General features: G+C 34.1%; 1 protein-coding gene across 1 annotated transcript in view; it reads right to left on the bottom strand.

The window, feature by feature from the left end:
- The window catches only part of LOC106880771 (meiosis 1 arrest protein-like), a 148,429-nt gene that overhangs the window by 105,662 nt on the left and 22,233 nt on the right, over positions 1 to 20,534 (bottom strand). The window contains exons 4-5 of the mRNA XM_014930867.3: positions 9,985 to 10,167; positions 7,639 to 7,740 (exon numbers count right to left, since the gene is read on the bottom strand). Of these exons, the coding sequence (XP_014786353.1) occupies positions 7,639 to 7,740; positions 9,985 to 10,167 (285 nt within the window). The remainder of the gene's footprint in view (positions 1 to 7,638; positions 7,741 to 9,984; positions 10,168 to 20,534) is intronic.

Raw genomic sequence — 20,534 nt, 5'->3', positions numbered from 1 at the left:
CAGTACTTATGCAATATGCATGCTGTTCCAAGTAATATTGATTTTTTCAATATGCCTAGATTGTAGGGTATTTCTAAAGTTTCCAGATGTTTCTTCAGGTTGGGTTGTATTAAACCCAATGCTCCGATGACAATAAGGACAACCTTTATAGTTGATTCTTGTAACTCCCACACCTTGGTGATTTCAATTCTCAGGTAATAATAATAATTATTATTATAATTGTTGTTGTAGTTGTTGTTGTGACAAACTGACAGAATCTTTAGAATGTCAGACAAAATATTGAGAAGCATTTCTTCTAGCTCCTTATATTCAGAGTTCAAATTCTATTGACATCGGCTTTGCATTCCATCTCTTCAGGGTTGATAAAATAAAGTACTTGTCAAATACTGGGGTCAATGTAATCAACTAATCCCCTCCTACTAAAATTGCTGGCCTTGTACACTGGCATTCTACAGAGGATTAGTGGTGGAAAAACATGATGTTCTTGAGGAGACCTTAGGCATTGAAGGCAATCAACTAGCCACTCCCTTCCAGATAATTTTTGGCCCAGGGCCAATGGATAACTTTCAGAAATCCATGGTTTGGCAGTGCCACCAAAGAGTATTGCCAGTTCAAGATAAAGCCTATAGGCATGGAAGTACCAAGCATGTCTCAGATACATGTAGGGCGACAAAACTGTCCTACACACATTCATCCAGTGCCCACGCATTCCTGACCTGTGGGTTTATTTCAAATACCTGCTGTCATGACGGATCCAGCTATCAACTGAATCCATTGAGAAAATCACCCCACCACCACCTTTTAACTGGGAAAAGCAGGCAGTTTTTATGTACCTGGTGGCCATGGCAAAAGAGATTGTATAATCGGAATAATTAAAGGAGTTGATAAACATTTTCCTCTTTAGCCAATCCCTTCACTTGAAAAGGGAAATAAGGATGGGGAGGGAAGTGTTGCCTTCCAGCCGTTTTGTTGAAAGGTGGATGTGAGTGGCAAGCATGGTACAAGAGAACAGGCCTTCCCTGATTACATGCAAAACCCTCTTTTGATTAATGTTTTACTTAATGTCAACCCTTTGTGGTTAACAAAGAAATCATTATTATTATCAATAATATTAATATGGTAATTTTTTTGTTTTGTACGTATCTGTTGCGTACGTCACACTTACTTCAAAGAAGTGGCAAAGCGAGAGAGAGGAGGACAGAGAGAAAGAGAGAGTGAGAGAGAGAAAGAGAGAGTGAAAGAGACAGTGAGTGGTGACAGCGTTCGTTTTGTGTTTTTAAATGTTTCAGAGAGAGAGAGAGAGAGAGAGAGAGAGAGAGAAGAGAGAGTGAAAGAGACAGTAAGTGGTGACGGTGTTCGTTTTGTCTTTTTAGATGTTTCAGAGAGGACGTAAGAGAGAAAGAAAGCGGGTGAGAGAAAGAGAAAAAGTGAGAGAGAAAGAGACAGTGAAAGAGACAGTGAGTGGTGACGGCGTTCATCGCAAGAGAAGTAGATACATAGATACATATACACATTGTTAAATCAAAAGCAGGAGAGAAGAGGGACACAAAGGAAGTGAAAGAGAAAGAGAGAAAGTGAGAGAGACAGTAGATACGTAAGTCCAAAGAAAAGTTCATATATTACCACACAAGGACAAAATTAACTCACAAATGGCTGAGTACACCACAGACATGCATAACATTAATGTAGTTCTCAGGGAGATTCAGCCTCACACAGAATATGACAAGGCTGGCCCCTTTGAATTACAGCTACAATGCAAGACAATATACAAAAATAAGAGGAATGACCAGCAAAAGTGGATTCCTATATGCTAGAAATAGATGCCGAATCATCTAACCACGAAGAAATATGTTCTCAGTAAAAAATTAGCGACACAACAGACTGTAAAAGGGCAAGGCAAATGAAAAAATACTATGATTCGGCATCTATTTCTAGCATATAGGAGTCCACTTTTGCTGGTCATTCCTCTTATTTTTGTGTGTAATATAATTTTAATCTTCGGATTTTTTTAATATGCTAGACCACTGGTTTTAATTGATTAATATCAATTTCTACCCTCATAAATAAATGCAAGACAATGTATATATATATATATGAGGACTGAGTGGTGACTCAAGGAAGGTGATGTTTGTTTTGTGTTTTCAACCACAAAACTGAGAGAGAAAGAGAGAATGAGAGAGAAAGAGCTTAAAGACACAACTAAAACAATTCCAGTCAGTGGCAAAGCAACAGGTAGGAAGAGAGAGAGGTGAAGAGTTCATTGTGGACAATCTGACACTTACTGTCTGTCTGTCTGTCTGTGTCTGTCTGTCTCTCTCTCTGAGTATGTGTTTGTGTATGTGTGTGCATGTATGTGTATGTTTGTATGTATATTATGATTGTGCATGTTGCCGTTTTGAATTACTATCTGTGACTGACCTTAAACTGCTATTAAAGGCCCAAACACACACATTTGTTTTAACCCGTTTCAACTGCAGCCATGCACAAAACAAAGTGTTTTGCTTCAAAATTTAAATGTTGAACTTGTTTTCATTATAAAATTACACCTCAGCTAAAAAAAAACATTTTTTGGCTTCAGAATATGTTAAAATTTCTGGCTCATTTGTTGATGTGTCATCATTACACATCCACATTACACCTTTAAGATCGGGGGGGGGGGGACCAGTTAGGGGCCTGCTGAATGTCTCTCAGCATACCAGCAAACCACAAAATCGCACAAGCTGAAATCACCACCACCTCCAAGCCCATCATATATATATATATGTATGTATGTATGTATTGTGTGTGTGTGTATATGTGTGTGTGTGTGTTTGTGTTTGTCTGTATTTGTCCTACCACTATTGCTTGACAACCGACGTTGGTGCGTTTGCGTCCCTGTAATTTAGCTGTTCAGCAGAAGTGACTGATAGAATAGGCACCAGGCTTACAGGGAATAAGTTCAGGGGTCGATTTCTTCGACTAAACGGTGGTGCTCCAGCATGGCCACTGTCAAATGACTGAAACAAGTAAAAGAATAAAAGAATACCAGAAAAACGTTCTGTACCACTAAACCAAGAAGGTTCTTTGAATATGTACGATGTATTCTAAGGGCATATGACGTAGTGGTTAAGAGCACGGGCTACTAACTCCAAGATTCTGAGTTCGATTCCAGGCAGTGACCTGAATAATAATGATAATAATAATAATAATAATAATAATAATAATAATAATAATAATAATAATAATATCTAAAAATACTTTAGGAATGAGAACCCAGGTTCGAAATTTCCCCAAGACACCTGATGAAGGCTGGAGGGTATATCAGCAGAAACATTGTGTTAACAACAAACAAGACGAGGACAAATATCTATCAAATGTAAATAATATAAATAATGTGAATAATGTACATAATTCCTCATCTCTTAAATATAGAACTGAAATAGTAATTCCATTTACATTTGTGCAACTGAGATATTTTGGATGGATCATATAGTCGTTGGTGTTACATTACTTTCTATATTCTGTAACTGTCACAATATACTTTTCTAAGCCTGAAATTTTTGTGGGGATGGGGCCAATTGATTAGATCGACCCATTACACAACTGGTACTTAATTTATCGACCCCAAAAGGACGAAAGGTAAAGTTGACCTTGGCAGAATTTGAACTCAGAACATAAATACAGTCATAATATACAAATATTTCTCATGGCACTAGTACACTGTTTACAGATGCTTACATTTCTTATCTTTTCCATGAATTTTTCACAAGTCCGGCTAGTTACTATTATTATTATTATCTTTTATATTATAATAGATTCCACAGAGTTGACTTTACCTTTCATCTTTTGGGGTTGATAAAATAAGTACCAGTTGATCACTGGGGTCAATGTAATTGATTTCTCCCCTATCCCCAAATTGCTGGCCTTGTGTCAAAATTTGAAATCATAATCATCATCATTATAATTATTATTGAGTGCCATCAAAGTGACACTGGGGTAAAATATATGAAGCCCAGTATACCTATCATGACTACCCGTCTGATAAGGGTATACCAGGCACATGCATTACAACCATATGTGCGTGACATGGTGATCGTATATCAAGATAAACAGTGCATGACCTTGCAGGTGGAGCTCAGTTAGAATTTTCTTCAGGTCGAGTAGCCCATCCAGCTCAAAACGTCCCTGAATAAGGGTTGTTTAAGGATGTTGAACGAAACACCCATGTTTCCAAAGGTGAATTATCCAAACCCAAAAGAATTCCTTTCAACACATGGCTATGATGCTCCCCCACTACTTTTGCTTGTAATCAGAGATGCACATATCATCAGCCACTAAGGGACATACTTAACTGGCAGAAGTCAAACAACTGAGAAACAAATCTGTGGTATTGAGCAGAATATTTGCTGAAGCCCATCTTTTATACCAAGACAAAACAATGTACATGATAACACTTCCAATCAGTTAAGATCAGGAGCCATGAGAGCCACTGCCAGGTACTGCATCAATTATTATCGTTGTTGTTGTTGTTGTTAAGTTAGCAAGCACACAGATTCATCACCACATTGAACAAAATGTTTAATAGCATTTCTTCTTGTCTTTTGCAACTCGAGTTCAAATGCTGCTGAAGACAACTGTGTCTTTCAACCTTCTTGAGTCAATAAAATAAGCACTAGTTCAGCAGAGGTCAACTTTGCTTTTCATTTTTCTGGGTCAATAAAATAAGGTAACAGCCTATATTATGAACAACCACTCAGCTTCATAATCTAAACTATTATACTTTTTGTTGTTGTTATCCGAGTTTACCATGGACAGACAGGTCTTTTTACTCCATGCAATTTGGATTTTTCCAAGAATAATAAAAGAAGAAAACATTTTTTTAATATTTTCTGAAAAGAACCCTTCAGGAACATTCTGGAAGTCTTTCCCATACTGAGGGAGGAATATCTGGACATTTTAGATGTAATTTTATTGTGTTTAGATTAAACCTAAGGTAAACAGTTCCCAATCATAGAAGTAAATTGAACAGCACAAGGAAAAATAGTAATGACCCTTTGACACATAACAATGACATCAATTCAAAACACTTCAAGGTTAATAACAACAATGTATGTACACAAAAATACATTTTGCCAAATATACAAATGGTAAAAGAATGGGGTATTTTGTGTGTGGACATTCAACAAGGAACAAAAATTAATGACTTTTTAACAGATAACAGTGACATTAATTTAAAACATTCAAATGCTATGAAAAACAACAATGTATGTGCACAAAAATACATTTCACCAAATGAACAAAGCATAAAAAATATCATAATGGATAGAATCACAAAAAGATTTAGGAGAATAACAATAATAGGTCTATCTCTTAACTACTGTATTTGTTCACTGCAGGCAAACGGACAGAATCACAAAAATACAAAAAAAATATTCAGGAGTATAACAATACTAGGCCTATCTCTCAACTACACTATTTCTTCTCCTGAATTCGCTACTTTCCTCATCACTTTTACCAATTTGATTGCTTGAATCACTCCCATTGCCAGCATAAGTATAAATCCTTCAACTGAAGAATAAATATTATCAATAATTTCCTCAAGTGCAAAGAGTCTAGGCCTTGCTAATTTACTAGATGAAGTGCTGGATTCATCACATGCTTGTTTCACTTTTTTTTTTTAAATCAAAAGTAAACACCTGTGAGGAACATCATTAAGAATGAGTCATAAACACACTTGACTACAAAGCTGTAATGTGATCAGTTGTCTATTTTTAGTAATTTATCTTCTTTTTCTACATGATGATGATGATGATATTTATTATTATTATTGAGTGAGAGAGCAGTGCATGCCATCAAAATGACAATAGGGTCAAAATATATAAAGCCCTTTATACCCATTATGCCTACCCGTCTGAAAAGGGTACACCAGGAATATGCATCATAACCATATGTACGTGACATGGTGACCTTAAATCAAGATAAACAGCACATGAACTCGCAGGTGGAGCCCCAGTTAGAATCTTCTTCTGGTTGAGTAGCCCATCCTACTCAAGAGGTCCCTAAATGAGGGTTGTTTAAGGGTGATGAACAAAACACCCATGGTTCCAGAGGTGAAATATTCAAACCCCAAAGAATTCCTCTCAACACATGGCTATGATGCTCCCCCACTACTCCTGCTTGAGATCAGAGATGCACATATTGTCAACCACTAAGGGATATGCTAAACTGGTTAAGGTCAAGCAACTGACAAGCAAATCTGTGGTATTGAGCAGAATATTTTCTGTAACCCATCTTTTTATACCAAGACAAAACAACGTACATGATAACACTTCCAATCGGTTAAGACCAGAAGCCATGAGAGCCACTTCTTGGTACTGCATTAAGGAATTTATTATCATTATCATTATTATTATTGTTATTATTATTATTTATTATTATTATTATTATTATTATTATTATCATTATTATTATTATTATTATGAAAACACACAGAGACTAAACTTATACGTTTTTTATCATCATTAATCTCTTAATAAAATCTGTTTTGGTTGGTTCTAAACAATTTGTTTTGCCAGAATTGCTTAATCCATTGTTCAAGCCTAGTTAGCTTTGCTTTTTTTGCAAGTATGCACTGCTTCAATTCTTCATTTACAACATTCAGGCCTTTTGTATCTACACCATACTTCATCCTAACTTTTTCGAATTTACACTCATTCCTAAGTTCTCCATTTTTTTTTCCTGACAAGTATGGACACTGCACTGTTCAAGGAAGGAGTTTATATCTTCTGAAATTCTTCATTTCCACCAAAGCTGTATTTTCCTCTTCTATCCATCGCTGTTCTGTTCTCAGTAGTCTTCAATCCCACCCTTTCCACCACAATCCTACTAGCAGCCTTGATAAGATTATTTGTTGGTTGATGTTCTTTGTTTCAATGTGTCTCAACACATTATTAACTTTACTCGTCCCTTGATATAATCTCTATTGGTTAGCCTTCTTAAAGTCACACATAAACTCTGTCTCTTCTGTATTCAATAGATCCAATATCTTGTCTATTATTAATAAATCATTATTGTTTGAGTAGTCACTGATCTCATTCTTTCACAGTTCACAGTTTAAAGGGTATCTATTATTATTAGAAACCTTGCCAAATCAGATTGGAGCCTGGTGCAGCCTCCTAGCCTGCCAGTTTTCATGCAAACCATCCAACCTATGCCAGTATGGAAAACGGATGTTAAACGATGATTATTACTATTATTATTATTATTATTATTATTATTATTATGAAGGCAACATGATGGTAGAATCATCAACATGCTAGACAAAATGCTCAGTGGCATTTTGCCTATCTTTGCATTCTGAGTTCAAATCCTGCAAAGGTCTACTTTCCCTTTCATCCATTTGGGGTTGATGAAATATGAACCAGTTGAGCACTGGAGTTGATGTAATTGATTTTCCCCCACCCTGAAAATTTCAACCCTTGTGCTTATAGTAGAAAGGAAAAAGAGGACCACCACAGTCACACCTCCATCATTTAAAGTAGAGTAATTACATCATAATATACAAAAGTAACTTTATATAATTAGAGAAAATCAAGATAATAGGGTAAATGTCATAAATATTTGAAGATAGTACAAATTTCAATGCAGCTGCACTCATACCTTTAAATATTCCACGTTGACTGTATCAAGGGCCTTCTCAACAGATTTCTCAACCAAAGTTAATTTTTCCTTATGTTTGTTTGTCAAGAAAAGGATCTGCAGCTAACAAAAAAAAAAAAAAATTAATTTGAACTTTTTGAAGAGAGCAATATATCTTTCTCAGAAGTGACACATTCCAGTTACAGTTAAGCATAGATAGTCAGTGCTCAAATGAATTTAAAGTTGGAAATGGAGTGCAACAGGGAGAAGTTCTTTCAGCTTTCATTTTCTCTTAAGTATATTATACAACAATACATTGTTGAAAACAATCAATGATAGAAGAGAAGAAATTGAATAAATTTAAAGAAACTATTTGGCAAATTTTGATTATGCTTATGAAATTGCTTTGCATAGTATTGAAACATTAATTACAAAAAGAATGATATACGTGACACTGAATTTAACAATAGATCTAAGAATCAAGCAATAAGAATGCTTTCAAATATGTGCAAATCACTACAGATTAGCAATTCATAAAAAAAAAACATTACTCATAAAATAAGTTCTAAGATATGGAAGAGAGTCAAGGCATAGCCATGAAACTACAAGTTGTATCCAAAAGTACCCACTCTTATTCAGATGATATTGCCTTTCATTTTTGTGCCATCTATATGCAATCTAGACACCACAAAACAAATCTGCATATATACTACATAACAGACATCCAAAAACGATCCTCCAAGAAAACATCATCATATCACATACACCCTGCCTTAAATATGAGCAGAATACAATTAGAACCCTCACAACTGCTTCAAATATCAGTCACCATTTTTACAAAGGATCTCTCCTGACAAATGCATTTCCTTAAAATAGTTAGGATTGTATATCAAAGACTGGCTCCTGACATGAAGTTCAGAAAATGCTTCACTTCATGACAATTACTGACACTCTACATAGCTCAGGAGAAGCCCACAATGAAGTATATATCCTATATCTGAGACAGTATTGCTACTACATACAGATCCAGAGGAAAGCTACCTCATTGATTAGCATAAAGTCACTCACAGACACTCTACAACTTCTGGCCCACAAACATGCTATTTCCCCTCTCTGCCTTATCTACCAATACTATGGCCTTTGCTACCCAGAGCCAACTAAGCTTGTGTCACTTACATTCATGTACTCCTCACTCAGTCATCTCCTTTTATTGTCCATGTTGTGTTGAACCCACCCAGGTTCCAGACTAATCACTACATTCAGTACTTCCTCTGATTAGAACATCAACCCTCTGAATTATCTACCCTGTTCATGTTTTCCCTGAAGCGGTCAACTTGCAAAAGTCGAAGTAAAATATTAATGGCATCAATCTAACTAGTCTCAGAAGGCCTCCAAAAGATGCCTACAAAGATCATAGGCACTGTCTCTTTCTCCACTATCATCATCATCATCATCATCATTGTTTAACAGTAGCTGGCCAGGCAGAAGACTCACCAGACTTCTGTGTCTGATGGCTTTTATGGCTGGATGTCCTTTCTAACACCAAATACCCCAGACAGTGGAGTGAGTGCTTTTTACGTGGCACCAGCACAGGCAAGGTCAGTTGTGGCATGGTTTTTGCAGCTGCATGCCTTTCCAAATGCCAACCACTTTACAGTGTGGACTGGATGTTTTTTATAAGGCACCAGTACTGGTAGGGTCACCAAGTAACTTGCAAGACAAAGAACCTTTGAGAGGAAGCATTGGAGGAGGTGATCTTGTGTCAGATGATAAAAGGTTAGTGTGTGACAGAGAGACAGAAACAGGTGTCTTGATGTAGAGGAGGTGCACGGTTACCCAGAGAGAGAGAGAGAGAAAGAGTATACATGTATCTTATCTATAAAAGGCAGATTTTCTGTGTGTGTGTGTATGTTCAAAATTCATACATTTACACAATTCCAAATTTCTTGGATTAAAGAATCACAATTAATATTCTAAATACAATTTGTTAGGTCACTGCATCATTTTTTCACTCAAAATAATTCCTAATAACGAATGAAATCCATAAAACTACACAAATAAACATTTTTCCCTAATAAAATCTAATTTCCTTTTTCTACAAATCCTTTCAACTCCTACTTTCTCTTATGAACCTTTATGAACAATCCAACAAGAAATACAAAAAGAAAGGAAGGAGAAACACTGACAGTAAAAGAAAACTATTTCAGTATCAAAACTGAAACAATCACATTTCGATACTGTAATGACAGATACTAAAACTACATACAAAATTACTTTGTCATAAATGTTAACTTTACATAACTTCTCATAAATTGCTTGTATTAAAATGATCAAGTCAAAGTATTTTCATGTGATGTATCTAATTACTTGGAGAGATGCATTCTTAAATTGCTGGAACTGTCGTGCAATCTCAATGAATGCTTGTGATAGCGTCCGTTCCCTGTCTTCTAAGTGCTCCTTACAGCCAAGTTCCGCCATCTGTTTTAATTCATTCAGACAATATTGTATTCTCAGAAAGTTTCCTCGTACACTTATCATTGGTAATAATATCTGTAAAACAGATAGAAATTGATGCATTAAAATTATAACCTCTTAAATTGCCAAACATTATAATACACCTGTCTTCCCGAACTATTAAAGAATTTAACCAGTACATCACTATCTTCAATAATATTGTCACTACACTATATTTTGTTATTTACATCTAGATTTCTTCAGCCATAATCTGTGAAGTGTTGTAGACAAACAGATAGCTTCAGTCACAAAAATGTTACATTTTTTTCATTATTTAAGAGCATATATAATCAAAGAATAGTACTCTTGTGTATAAGTGCAATTCACTATACAGTGTTGCTCATTTATTTAGTATGAAGCCAAGCCATTACTATATACACAAAAATTGCTCATTCATCTGGTATGAAGCCATTACTATACATACTCTGCTAGGTAGCCTTGATATGGTCATCGAGTAGAGTAGTCAGTTTTCACTTACCAATATGTTATAAGTCCACCATCAAGCTATGTCATCCTTCTATCTCCTCTACTACTGCTACTACAATCCATGTCTTTCTGAACTGACTAGGCTGCACACAAATTAGATGCAAAACTCAGTTTTGAAATGTATTTGAGACACATGAACACTTTTTCACACATTGTAATATGCATAGCTGACATATTAGTCATACATTATTTAAAGATCCTAGTAAGTTAATAAACCTTAACTTTGAACACTGATTAGTAAGACACCTATCTTGGTGTTACCTCTACTGTCAATAGTTCTTGGTTGTTGATGAATATGGCTAACAACGTGGCCATCAATATAAAGTCTATATCCAATCCTCCAGATGGATAAATTTCAGTATCTGCAATTTGTTTCTGTGAATTGAGATGAACCAAAACTTACATAAAGCAAATTTAAGTTGTTATTTGATATGGTGATTACAACTGATTTTATTACATATATTTTGAACTTCTGTCAGTTTCCATAATACTTTAGAAATATTTTACTATGCATTTATTGATTATATAATACAAGTATACTGTATGAATATATATATATATATATATATATATAGCAAGCATGTAAAAAAACAGATATAACAGACGATGATATATTTCTTCATATTTTCTGCTGAATTAACTGTTTGGAACACTATTGATATGGAAGATAAGGACCTTAGTATGAAATTTTAGTATCTGAAACAAAAGCAAAAAAAACAAAAAATACAAAGCAATGGAAATTCACAAAAATAGAAGCAGAAGTAGATTATCCCTTTTTTTAAAGATTCTTTGATACAATTCTCAGGTGAATTTTATTTCTATATTATTCATTAATCAGATTTCGTTCCACACCAATAACACACATCTAAAAGACTGGTATCTTGAAATAAACTTGCTTATATTATGATTGTTGTTTTTCTTATGGATAAAATCAATAGAGAAAATAACTTTTTTTTAAAGAAATAACATACACTTTTGTACAGTGTGTGGGATGTATTAATATGTTGTTTACAAAAATCCTTATATTTTGTAAGACATAAAATGAAGTAAAATGTCTATCATGCAAAATAAAATGGAAATAATTCATTTATCTAAGATTAAAGGAGTTGAGGATTATGAATAAAGATTGCTTTCAGACTATAAGTACAAAGGTGGGAAAAAAATCTAAAACATGACTCACATGTGAAGTAAGAAAGCTATATACTTTCAACACATATCTTTTTGAGGTAAGTATTCTATTGAATATACTCAAATAAAATGTAGTTTCAAAATTACCCTTAGTAGCATAAATAACATCATGAATTTTTAATTAAGTTTATTTCTCTCTTAATGCATTTTAAATATATAATGCTCTTATATTTCAGCCAGCATTAGAATGTTGAAATAGATTAAATGTACAAAAGAATTTTGGAAATTCACATCAGTTCTTTGCCTCTTGCCATTGAGTTCTATATTTCCTATCTAATTAGCTTTCTTCAGATACTCATCCATGTGAGATGGAGTCTGCTACATTGATTTGTATCTTCTACTACTTCAATTTCCTTCTTCTAAAGTCTCATTCCTCTTCTTCAACCTTCACCACCTTTTTATGAGCTCCCAATATACTGATTTAAAATCCTGGCACAAGGCCACACATTTGTAGAGATAGACAATAATTAATTTAATCGAATCAAAACAGTACCAGTATTTATTGTACATACCCCAATACTTTACTACACACTCAAGTAAACTTCTCCACTTTGAATACAGACCACAAAAGAACTGAACTAAATTTACCAAAGCCAACAGAATGAAAAACCATTGTTAAATTTAGTAGGAATTGAACTCAGAACATGAATGAATATTAGTAAATATTGATTTTTAGAATTAGCATAAGGCCACAAAATTCAAGGAAGTTGAGTAAATCTTTTTTAGTACTTGGGTGGAACTTCATTTTAACAACTCTGGAAGGGTGAAAAGCAAAGTTGACCTCTGTGAGATTTGAATTCAGATGCCAATTTATCAAACCCTTTAATTACATTGTTTCTAGATATTTTGTTTATAAGAATCTTTCAATCCATATCTAATGATTCTCAAAAAGAATTTTATATTTTATTCATAACTCTGTGCTTGGCAGTTAATTATTTATTACTAAGTATGAAGCTATGATTTACAAGAAATTCTAAGAGATTTTAATAACAGAAACCAAAAGATCATAGGATACAATAGCAGCTCAAGAGTTCCATTTTTGTGTAAAAAGCAATATGTGGAGCATATTTGTTTCATATTAGTTGTTGTTTAGCTCCAAATCAAAGCTCTGATTAAGCAAGTCTGTGATCAAAAGTATCCTACATCCTCTCTTTTAGGGCATGTAGGACTACATTATCTTATGTATCATTCCTTTAAGACAGTGGAGATGTAATTTGTAAGAATTTATTTGTTATTTCGAGCAGGTTGAGCTATCACGTAAAGGATTCTCAAGAAGAGGAACAATGTCTATTATAACTTATAAAAGTTTTCCCAGAGAATTAAGATAAGCAGTTCTTCAAAGTCTGTTTAGTTTGAATATCAACCAGACAACAAATGCAGAAAAGATATAAGTAGAAATAATTCCAAAGAATAAATTGAGCAAAGTGTTTCAGAATTTTCTGGGTGTGATATCATAGATATGACACAAAGAGAAGAGATGTGTGAGCCAAATGGGCGAGATGGAATGGATACATAGTTTGCTAGAATAAATGGATAGAAACAGGAAGATGATTAGACAATAATAATAATGAACAGCAACAACAATTATTATCAGCATACTGCTATTCATTATGTCAATGTGTGTATGTAATGTATATGTTACTGTTAAAGTATATAATTTAGTTATTTCATGGAATAACTTGATATTTCATGAATTACCTGGCTGAATCAGTTAAAGTGTATAAAATTATTACATTCTACAATGTAATAATTTTATACACTTTAACTGATTCAGCCAGATAATTCATGAAGTACTTAGTTATTCCATGAAATAACTGAATTATATACTTTAACGATAACATATATATTTTTTACATTTCTTCTTCTTTCTTTCTTGACAGACACTTATCAACTATTTCAAGTTTCACTTGAGAAAAAAATGAGGGTGGAGAGGGAAGTTCTGATGCTCAGCAAATTTGTTAAAAATGAATGTGAGTCATAAGCATGGTCTGAATGAACAGGCATCCTATGTGCCTGTAGATAGGAGATTAACAACTAAGATAGGACTTTTGGTTTAGTGGTTTGAGCGACTATGGCTTTTGTGGAGTTTCCATTTTAAGGAAATTTTTTATTTCTGTATATCAGGTCATCCCATAAGTTCTGTCCAAATTTTGAATAACGAAAACAAGTGACCAACTGTTATATTTAATTGAAATGTAATCATCAATGTACTTTCCCTGATTATCTATGACTTCCTTTCATCTATTTACAAGCTTTTTAATCCCATCAATGTAATACTCTTTTGGTTTCAAAGTGAAGAACTCTGAAATGTCAGTTTTGATCTCCTCCTGGCTTGCGAAAGTTATGTCCCCCAAATGATTCTATTATAAGTATTTATCACCATGCATAACTCTTAATTCAGGCTGCGTGAATGTTATGATGAATTATACATACCAAGACGCTGAACATGTGTTTAATGTGTGCATGTATGTTGAAGATATGGATTTGTATTCTTTTGACCATTACATAAAAAAATGCACAGTTTCATCAATACAGAAATAAATTTAACAAGTTGAAAAAACATGAAGTAAAAGGAAATAATTTCTACATTAGTTTATTTATGTACATCTGACATTATAGAACAATTGGAAAGTAAAGTCATTTTATCGTAGGGAATCATGACTTAAAATTCACACTAATTAATCTTTCATACCAACTACTAGAGTTCACAACAATTCAATCTTGTTGGATTTGAGTATTGAATATGGCATAAAGATTAGCCGATACTCAAAAGGGTGAGTGTCGTGGATTTGATTGACAATCAACGATCACTTGAGAGTGAGTGTCGTGGATTTGAGTGACAGCCCAACGATCACTTGAGAGTGAGTGTCGTGAATTTGATTGACAACCCAACAATCTCTTCAGAAAGCATGTTACATTCCTCACAATTCCAAACAAATCTAAGTACTCAATGATTCATGAATGTACCAAAATAAGTCCAAAAAAATATTGCAATTTCAAGATATGATAATTATTAAAATATTTAAGTTTTCAAATCTGAAATATATAAAATTTACTCAAAAAATCACTATTGTTATAGTGAGAATCCTGTAGATAGATCTGAACAAGCAGATATTTACACAAGGATTAGCAATTGACAATTTAGTAACCAACAAACACATCACTTTAGATTAATTTTAGACTTCCATGTTAACATCTTTATTAAGAAATGGATCTTCTTTCCAGAGAAACTGAACTCTAACCAATTTTCTGTTAAGTAAATTGAAACTTGTAAATTAAAATGAATTATCCATGTACATAATATTGGTTTCAGGTTTTGACATAAGGCCAGCAATTTTGTGGGAAGGGATAAATCAATTACATTGGCCCCAGTGCTTAACTGGTACTTATTTTATCAACCTTAAACAGATGAAAGGCAGTCATCCTTTGAACTTAGAAGGTAAAGTTGGAAGAAATGCTGCAAAGCATTTTTCCCCATGCGCTAATGATTCTGCCAGCTTACTGCCCTATCCAAGTACATAATATCACAATATTAAGTATACATTCTAATTATTATAATTATTCTATACATCATACAATCATATACACACTTGAATATTAGAAACAAGCTTACTACATAAGACTCATTTCTAAACCTTAAAAATAAATATGATTAATGTCTAGAAATGAATATTATTGATGTGCTTTTAACTTTTAAAAATACAAAACATACTTAAAAATTAAAGTTTAATGGCCAACTTTCAAAGAACTATTAGTGTTCAAGTCTTTTCCTCTTTAAGATGTGTGCTAATATTTGTTGACTCATCATTTATTGCGTTACATTACATTATACAAAATTTTTTCAAAAGATATTCAAAATAATATGAAATCTATTAAGACTTTTAGTAGGGTTCATTTCTGGTGAAATTTTCTTAATTCATTTTGAAAATGTCTCTATCTCTTATCATTCTTTATCAAAATACATTGTGTTAAGCTAATTTACAAAACCTGAAAGTACAATTTTAGATACTTAAACCTATTATATTATACATGCTACTCCACTGCTTCTGCCTCTAATAATAATTCCACCTTTGGATAATAAATAAACTAAAAGGAAAATTTACAGTGAACTTGAGTTTATTGAACAAGAAATATCAAAATTACTACTAGACTAATGTTGCCTCCTATGATGGATATTTAAAAAAGTGATGCTAGTATTTTTGTCTAAAAATATGAAACTTAGAATAGACAATGTTCTCTGACAAAATTGATGAAAATGCATTTAGCTTTGTGGAGAGACAAATATAGCATTATTGAATCAACTGATTTTAAAAGTATGTTCCCAAGGATGACTAGAAAATTCAATTTTTATTTAATATGTCCTTCAAAATTATATCATAAAATATTTTAAATTTTATTCTATCAAGTTTTCCTGTGTCTTCTTTTTTGTATTTTGGTTCATATAAAATGATTTAAGTTTTGTTACCTATATTTCCAAAAATATACTCAACATTTGTATGCATTTTTTTCTATTTATCTTTTTCAAAATAAAGATACTCCTTTAAAGATGAAATAATTTTTCTAACAATAATTTTTTTGTAATACTTTAAAAAATGTTTTAATTTCTCTAAATAATTGAGAATTTTTAAATATATAAAATGAAATAGTATTCAAGTATTTGTAAAAAATATCCATGTTTATATATAAGTCCTGCAATAAGTGAATAAATTAAAGCTTGTCCTCTGGCTTGCCAGCTCTTGTCAAACCATCCAACCCATGCCAGCTCATAGAAAATGAACATTAAATGAGAATGAGGAAACTCTAGCGTTTGAGATGTCTTCTATGTTTTTACTAAATAGTTCTTATATACTGATGACTAGAAATATTAGCTTTTCCAATACGAACTCCAAAAATTTGATCATAGATATATTTTTTACATTCTAGAGATAATAGTGCTAGGCTTAAAATATAATTGTAGTGTTTGCATGAGATTCACTAAAACTCCATTTTCCAATGAGGTTTTAAATTAAAATTAGGCATGTTCAACCTTTTTTAAATGTTCTTATCTTTCTTATACTTGTCTTATCTATGTTTTAAATCTTTATTAATTGCTGATTTCTCTTTTTAATTTCTTTATCTTACAGAATAAATATCTAATCTGAAATTGAAAATATATTTACATGGCTTTATTCAATGTAGCTAATCTAATAACACGGTTTTAATGAGGTTATTGTATTACTGTGAAGAGCAATTGAAAATTCTTTGAAAATATGCATAACTAATTACACAGAACAGGGATGGGAGAGAAAGAAACTTCTTCAAGGAAAGGAGAGAAAAGTTCATTCTAAGGTACACTTGGAATTGTTGAGAAAAGTTGGTATTTTTATTTTAAAATTCTTTTATCATTATTTATTGTTGATCACCCACATCAATAAACACCATTTCAGAAATTATATAAACTGAAATTAAACATATTATATCTCTTTCTTTTTTCCCATTCATTTTTATTTCCAATCTCAACTGAAAGACCTAATTAATGATTAAGTATAAGTGTACAGATTACCTATGGACATATACACACATGCATCTGTGTGTAGGTAATATATTACATGTATATGTACATATATAAAACACAACACACAATATAATATACATAAATATATGTATATTATATATATATATATATATATATATATATATATATAAAAATATATATATATATATGTATGTATATACATATATATATAAGGTGTATACCCAAATATAAAATTATTTCTTATATAAATACATATATATATATATAAAACACACACATGCATATATATTTATGTATATGTATATCATATACACTACATTTACTATATATCACGAACTGGTGGATACTGTAAGTTTCTGAATATACCATCTTTGAACTCATGAGCAAAAACACTCTATTGTACCAGTCTGATATTTAGAAGCCCTCAATTTTTCAACTGCCTACCACCTAAAAAATGTACATATAGTGTCTTGAATCATGCTATATGCTGGATGCATTGCTTTACTCTCTGGACCTGACTTTTGCATCATATACAATGACTTCTGTGTTACAGAAACCATTGAGCAGATATGCAGTGTTATCTCTACATGAGCAACAGTCACTAGTGCTATGTGTGGACTTATTCAAACAAATACTCTTCCTGTTAGCCATGCATTTGAATTAACCTTAAGTTTGTATTTATTAAATAGCTTTCTATATTTAACTTATGTGTGGGTAGAAAATGGACCTAACATTTAGAGAGAAAATTATTTAATAGGCACATACTTAAGGTTTCCGTCAATAATACAGTCCACATAAAGAGTATCCTTTCACAGAACTCCACTCTTCAGTACTGATAACAAATGGTGGCTATAACACTAGGAAATCTGTCATATATATATATATGTATATATATATATATATATGATGGTGTAAATGATTTAAGATAGTGGTTCCCAACCTGTGGTCTGCAGACCCCTTGTAGTCCACAAATGTAGTACTGGAGGAGTCTGTGAACTAATTTCAAAATTTCTTATACATCATCATCATCATCATCATCGTTTAACATCCGCTTTCCATGCTAGCATGAGTTGGACGATTTGACTGAAGACTGGTGAACCAGATGGCTACACCAGGCTGTACACGAGAGTGTAGTGGGTGCTTTTACGTGCCACTGGCATGAAGGCCAGTCAGGCAGTACTGGCAGCAGCTATGCTCAAAATGGTGTATTTTATGGGCCACCTGCACAGGTCCCAGTCCAGCGGCACTGGCAACGATCTCACTCGAATGTCTTTTCATGTGCCACCGGCACAGGTGCCAGGAAGGCAACGCTGGTAACGATCACACTCAAATGGTGCTATTTATGTGCCACTGGCACAGAAGCTAGACAACTGTTTTGGCAATGATCACACTTGAACGGTGCTCTTAGCGCTCCATTGGTACAAGTGACATCACGATTTCGCTTTCCCCAACAGGTCTTCACAAGCCGAGTTTAGTGTCCAATGAAGGAGATGTTGGCATGGGTGCCAGTCATCGAATTTAGTTCGATTTTAATTTCACTTGCCTCAACAGGTCTTCACAAACGGAGTTTAGTGTCCAATGAAGGAAAGGTACGCATAAGTGGGCTGGCTACATCCCTGGCAGAGGCCTTGGATTTTGGTCCCACTTGGCTTGCCGGGTCTTCTCACGCACTGCATATTTCCGAAGGTCTCGGTCACAAGTCATTGCCTCGGTGAGGCCTAATGTTCGAAGGTCATGCTTCACCACCTCATCTCAGGTCTTTCTGGGCCTACCTCTTCCACAGGTTCCCTCAACCGCTAGGGTGTGGAATTTTTGCACACAGCTATCCTCATCCATTCTCGCCACATGACCATACCAGCACAATCGTCTCTCTTGCACACCACAACTGATGCTTCTTAGGTTCAACTTTTCTCTCAAGGTACTTACACTCTTGTCAAGCATGCACACTGACATTACACATCTATCAGAGCATATTGGTTTCATTCCTTGCAAGCTTATGCATGTCCTCAGCAGTCACGGCCCATGTTTCATGGCTATGTAGCATGGCTGTTCGTACACATGCGTCATACAGTCTGTCTTTTACTCTGACAACTAACTTGGTCACCTAGATAGTGGAAGCTATCGACTAAGTTTAGTTTTTCTTCCTGGTATGTGGCAGTAGTTGTTTTCTGCACATTTTCAGAGTTTATTGCATCTGAACATCTGCCACATAGAAAAACTAACTTCCTAGTTAACCTTCCTTTGATATTGCTGCACTTCTTATGTGTCCATAGCTTCCACTGGATACATCTTATAGAGTTTCTACCTACGCCTTTTCTACAGATCGAGCAGGGCTATCTACCTGAAGGGGTTTGTGTTTTCTCTACCTTTCTACTTATTAGGACTTTGGTTTTAGCTAGGTTAACTCTAAGGCCCTTCGATTCTAGTCCTTGCTTCCACACCTGAAACTTCTCCTCTAGTTCTGATAGTGACTCAGCAATTAGTGCAAGGTCATCAGCATAGAGGTGCTCCCAGGGGCATCCTGTCTTGAAATCCTCTGTTATCGCCTGGAGGACTATGATAAATAGGAGGGAGCTGAGGACTGAACCTTGGTGGACCCCTACCTCTAACCGGAATTCTTCACTGTACTCATTGCCAACTCTCATCTTACTGACAGCGTCTCTGTACATGGCTCACACAGCTCTCACTAACCATTCTTCTATCCCTAGTTGCTCATTGACCACCAGATAAGGGATTGGGAGAACCTGTCAAAGGCTTTCTCCATGTCAACAAAAGCCAGGTACAGTGGTTTATCTTTAGCTAGGTATTTCTCCTGCAGCTGTCTTACCAGAAATATAGCATCAGTGGTGCATTTCCCTGGCACGAACCCAAACTGCATCTCATCTAAACTGACTCTCTCCCTAATTAGTTGGGCTATGACCCTCTCCATGACTTTCATTACCTGATCTAACAACTTGATACCTCTGTAATTATTTGTATCTAAAGCGTCACCTTTACTTTTGTAGCAGTTGACTATGGTGCTGCTACACTAGTCATTGCGTATGACTCCTTCGTGTATTACCTAGTTAACAACACGGGTGACTAGGGTATAGCCGACACTGCCAGATATTTTGAGCATCTCTGCAGTGATTCCTGATGGGCTGGGGGCTTTCCCTGTCTTCATACTCTTAGTTGCTTTATCTACCATGGTACTGTCAACTCGGATAGCTGGTCC

This window comes from Octopus bimaculoides, chromosome 3 (assembly GCF_046866305.1).
Source record: "Octopus bimaculoides isolate indiv1 chromosome 3, ASM4686630v1, whole genome shotgun sequence".
NCBI lineage: Eukaryota > Metazoa > Mollusca > Cephalopoda > Octopoda > Octopodidae > Octopus > Octopus bimaculoides.
Note: the sequence above shows the minus strand (reverse complement) of the source record. Positions and strands in the feature narration are given on the sequence as shown.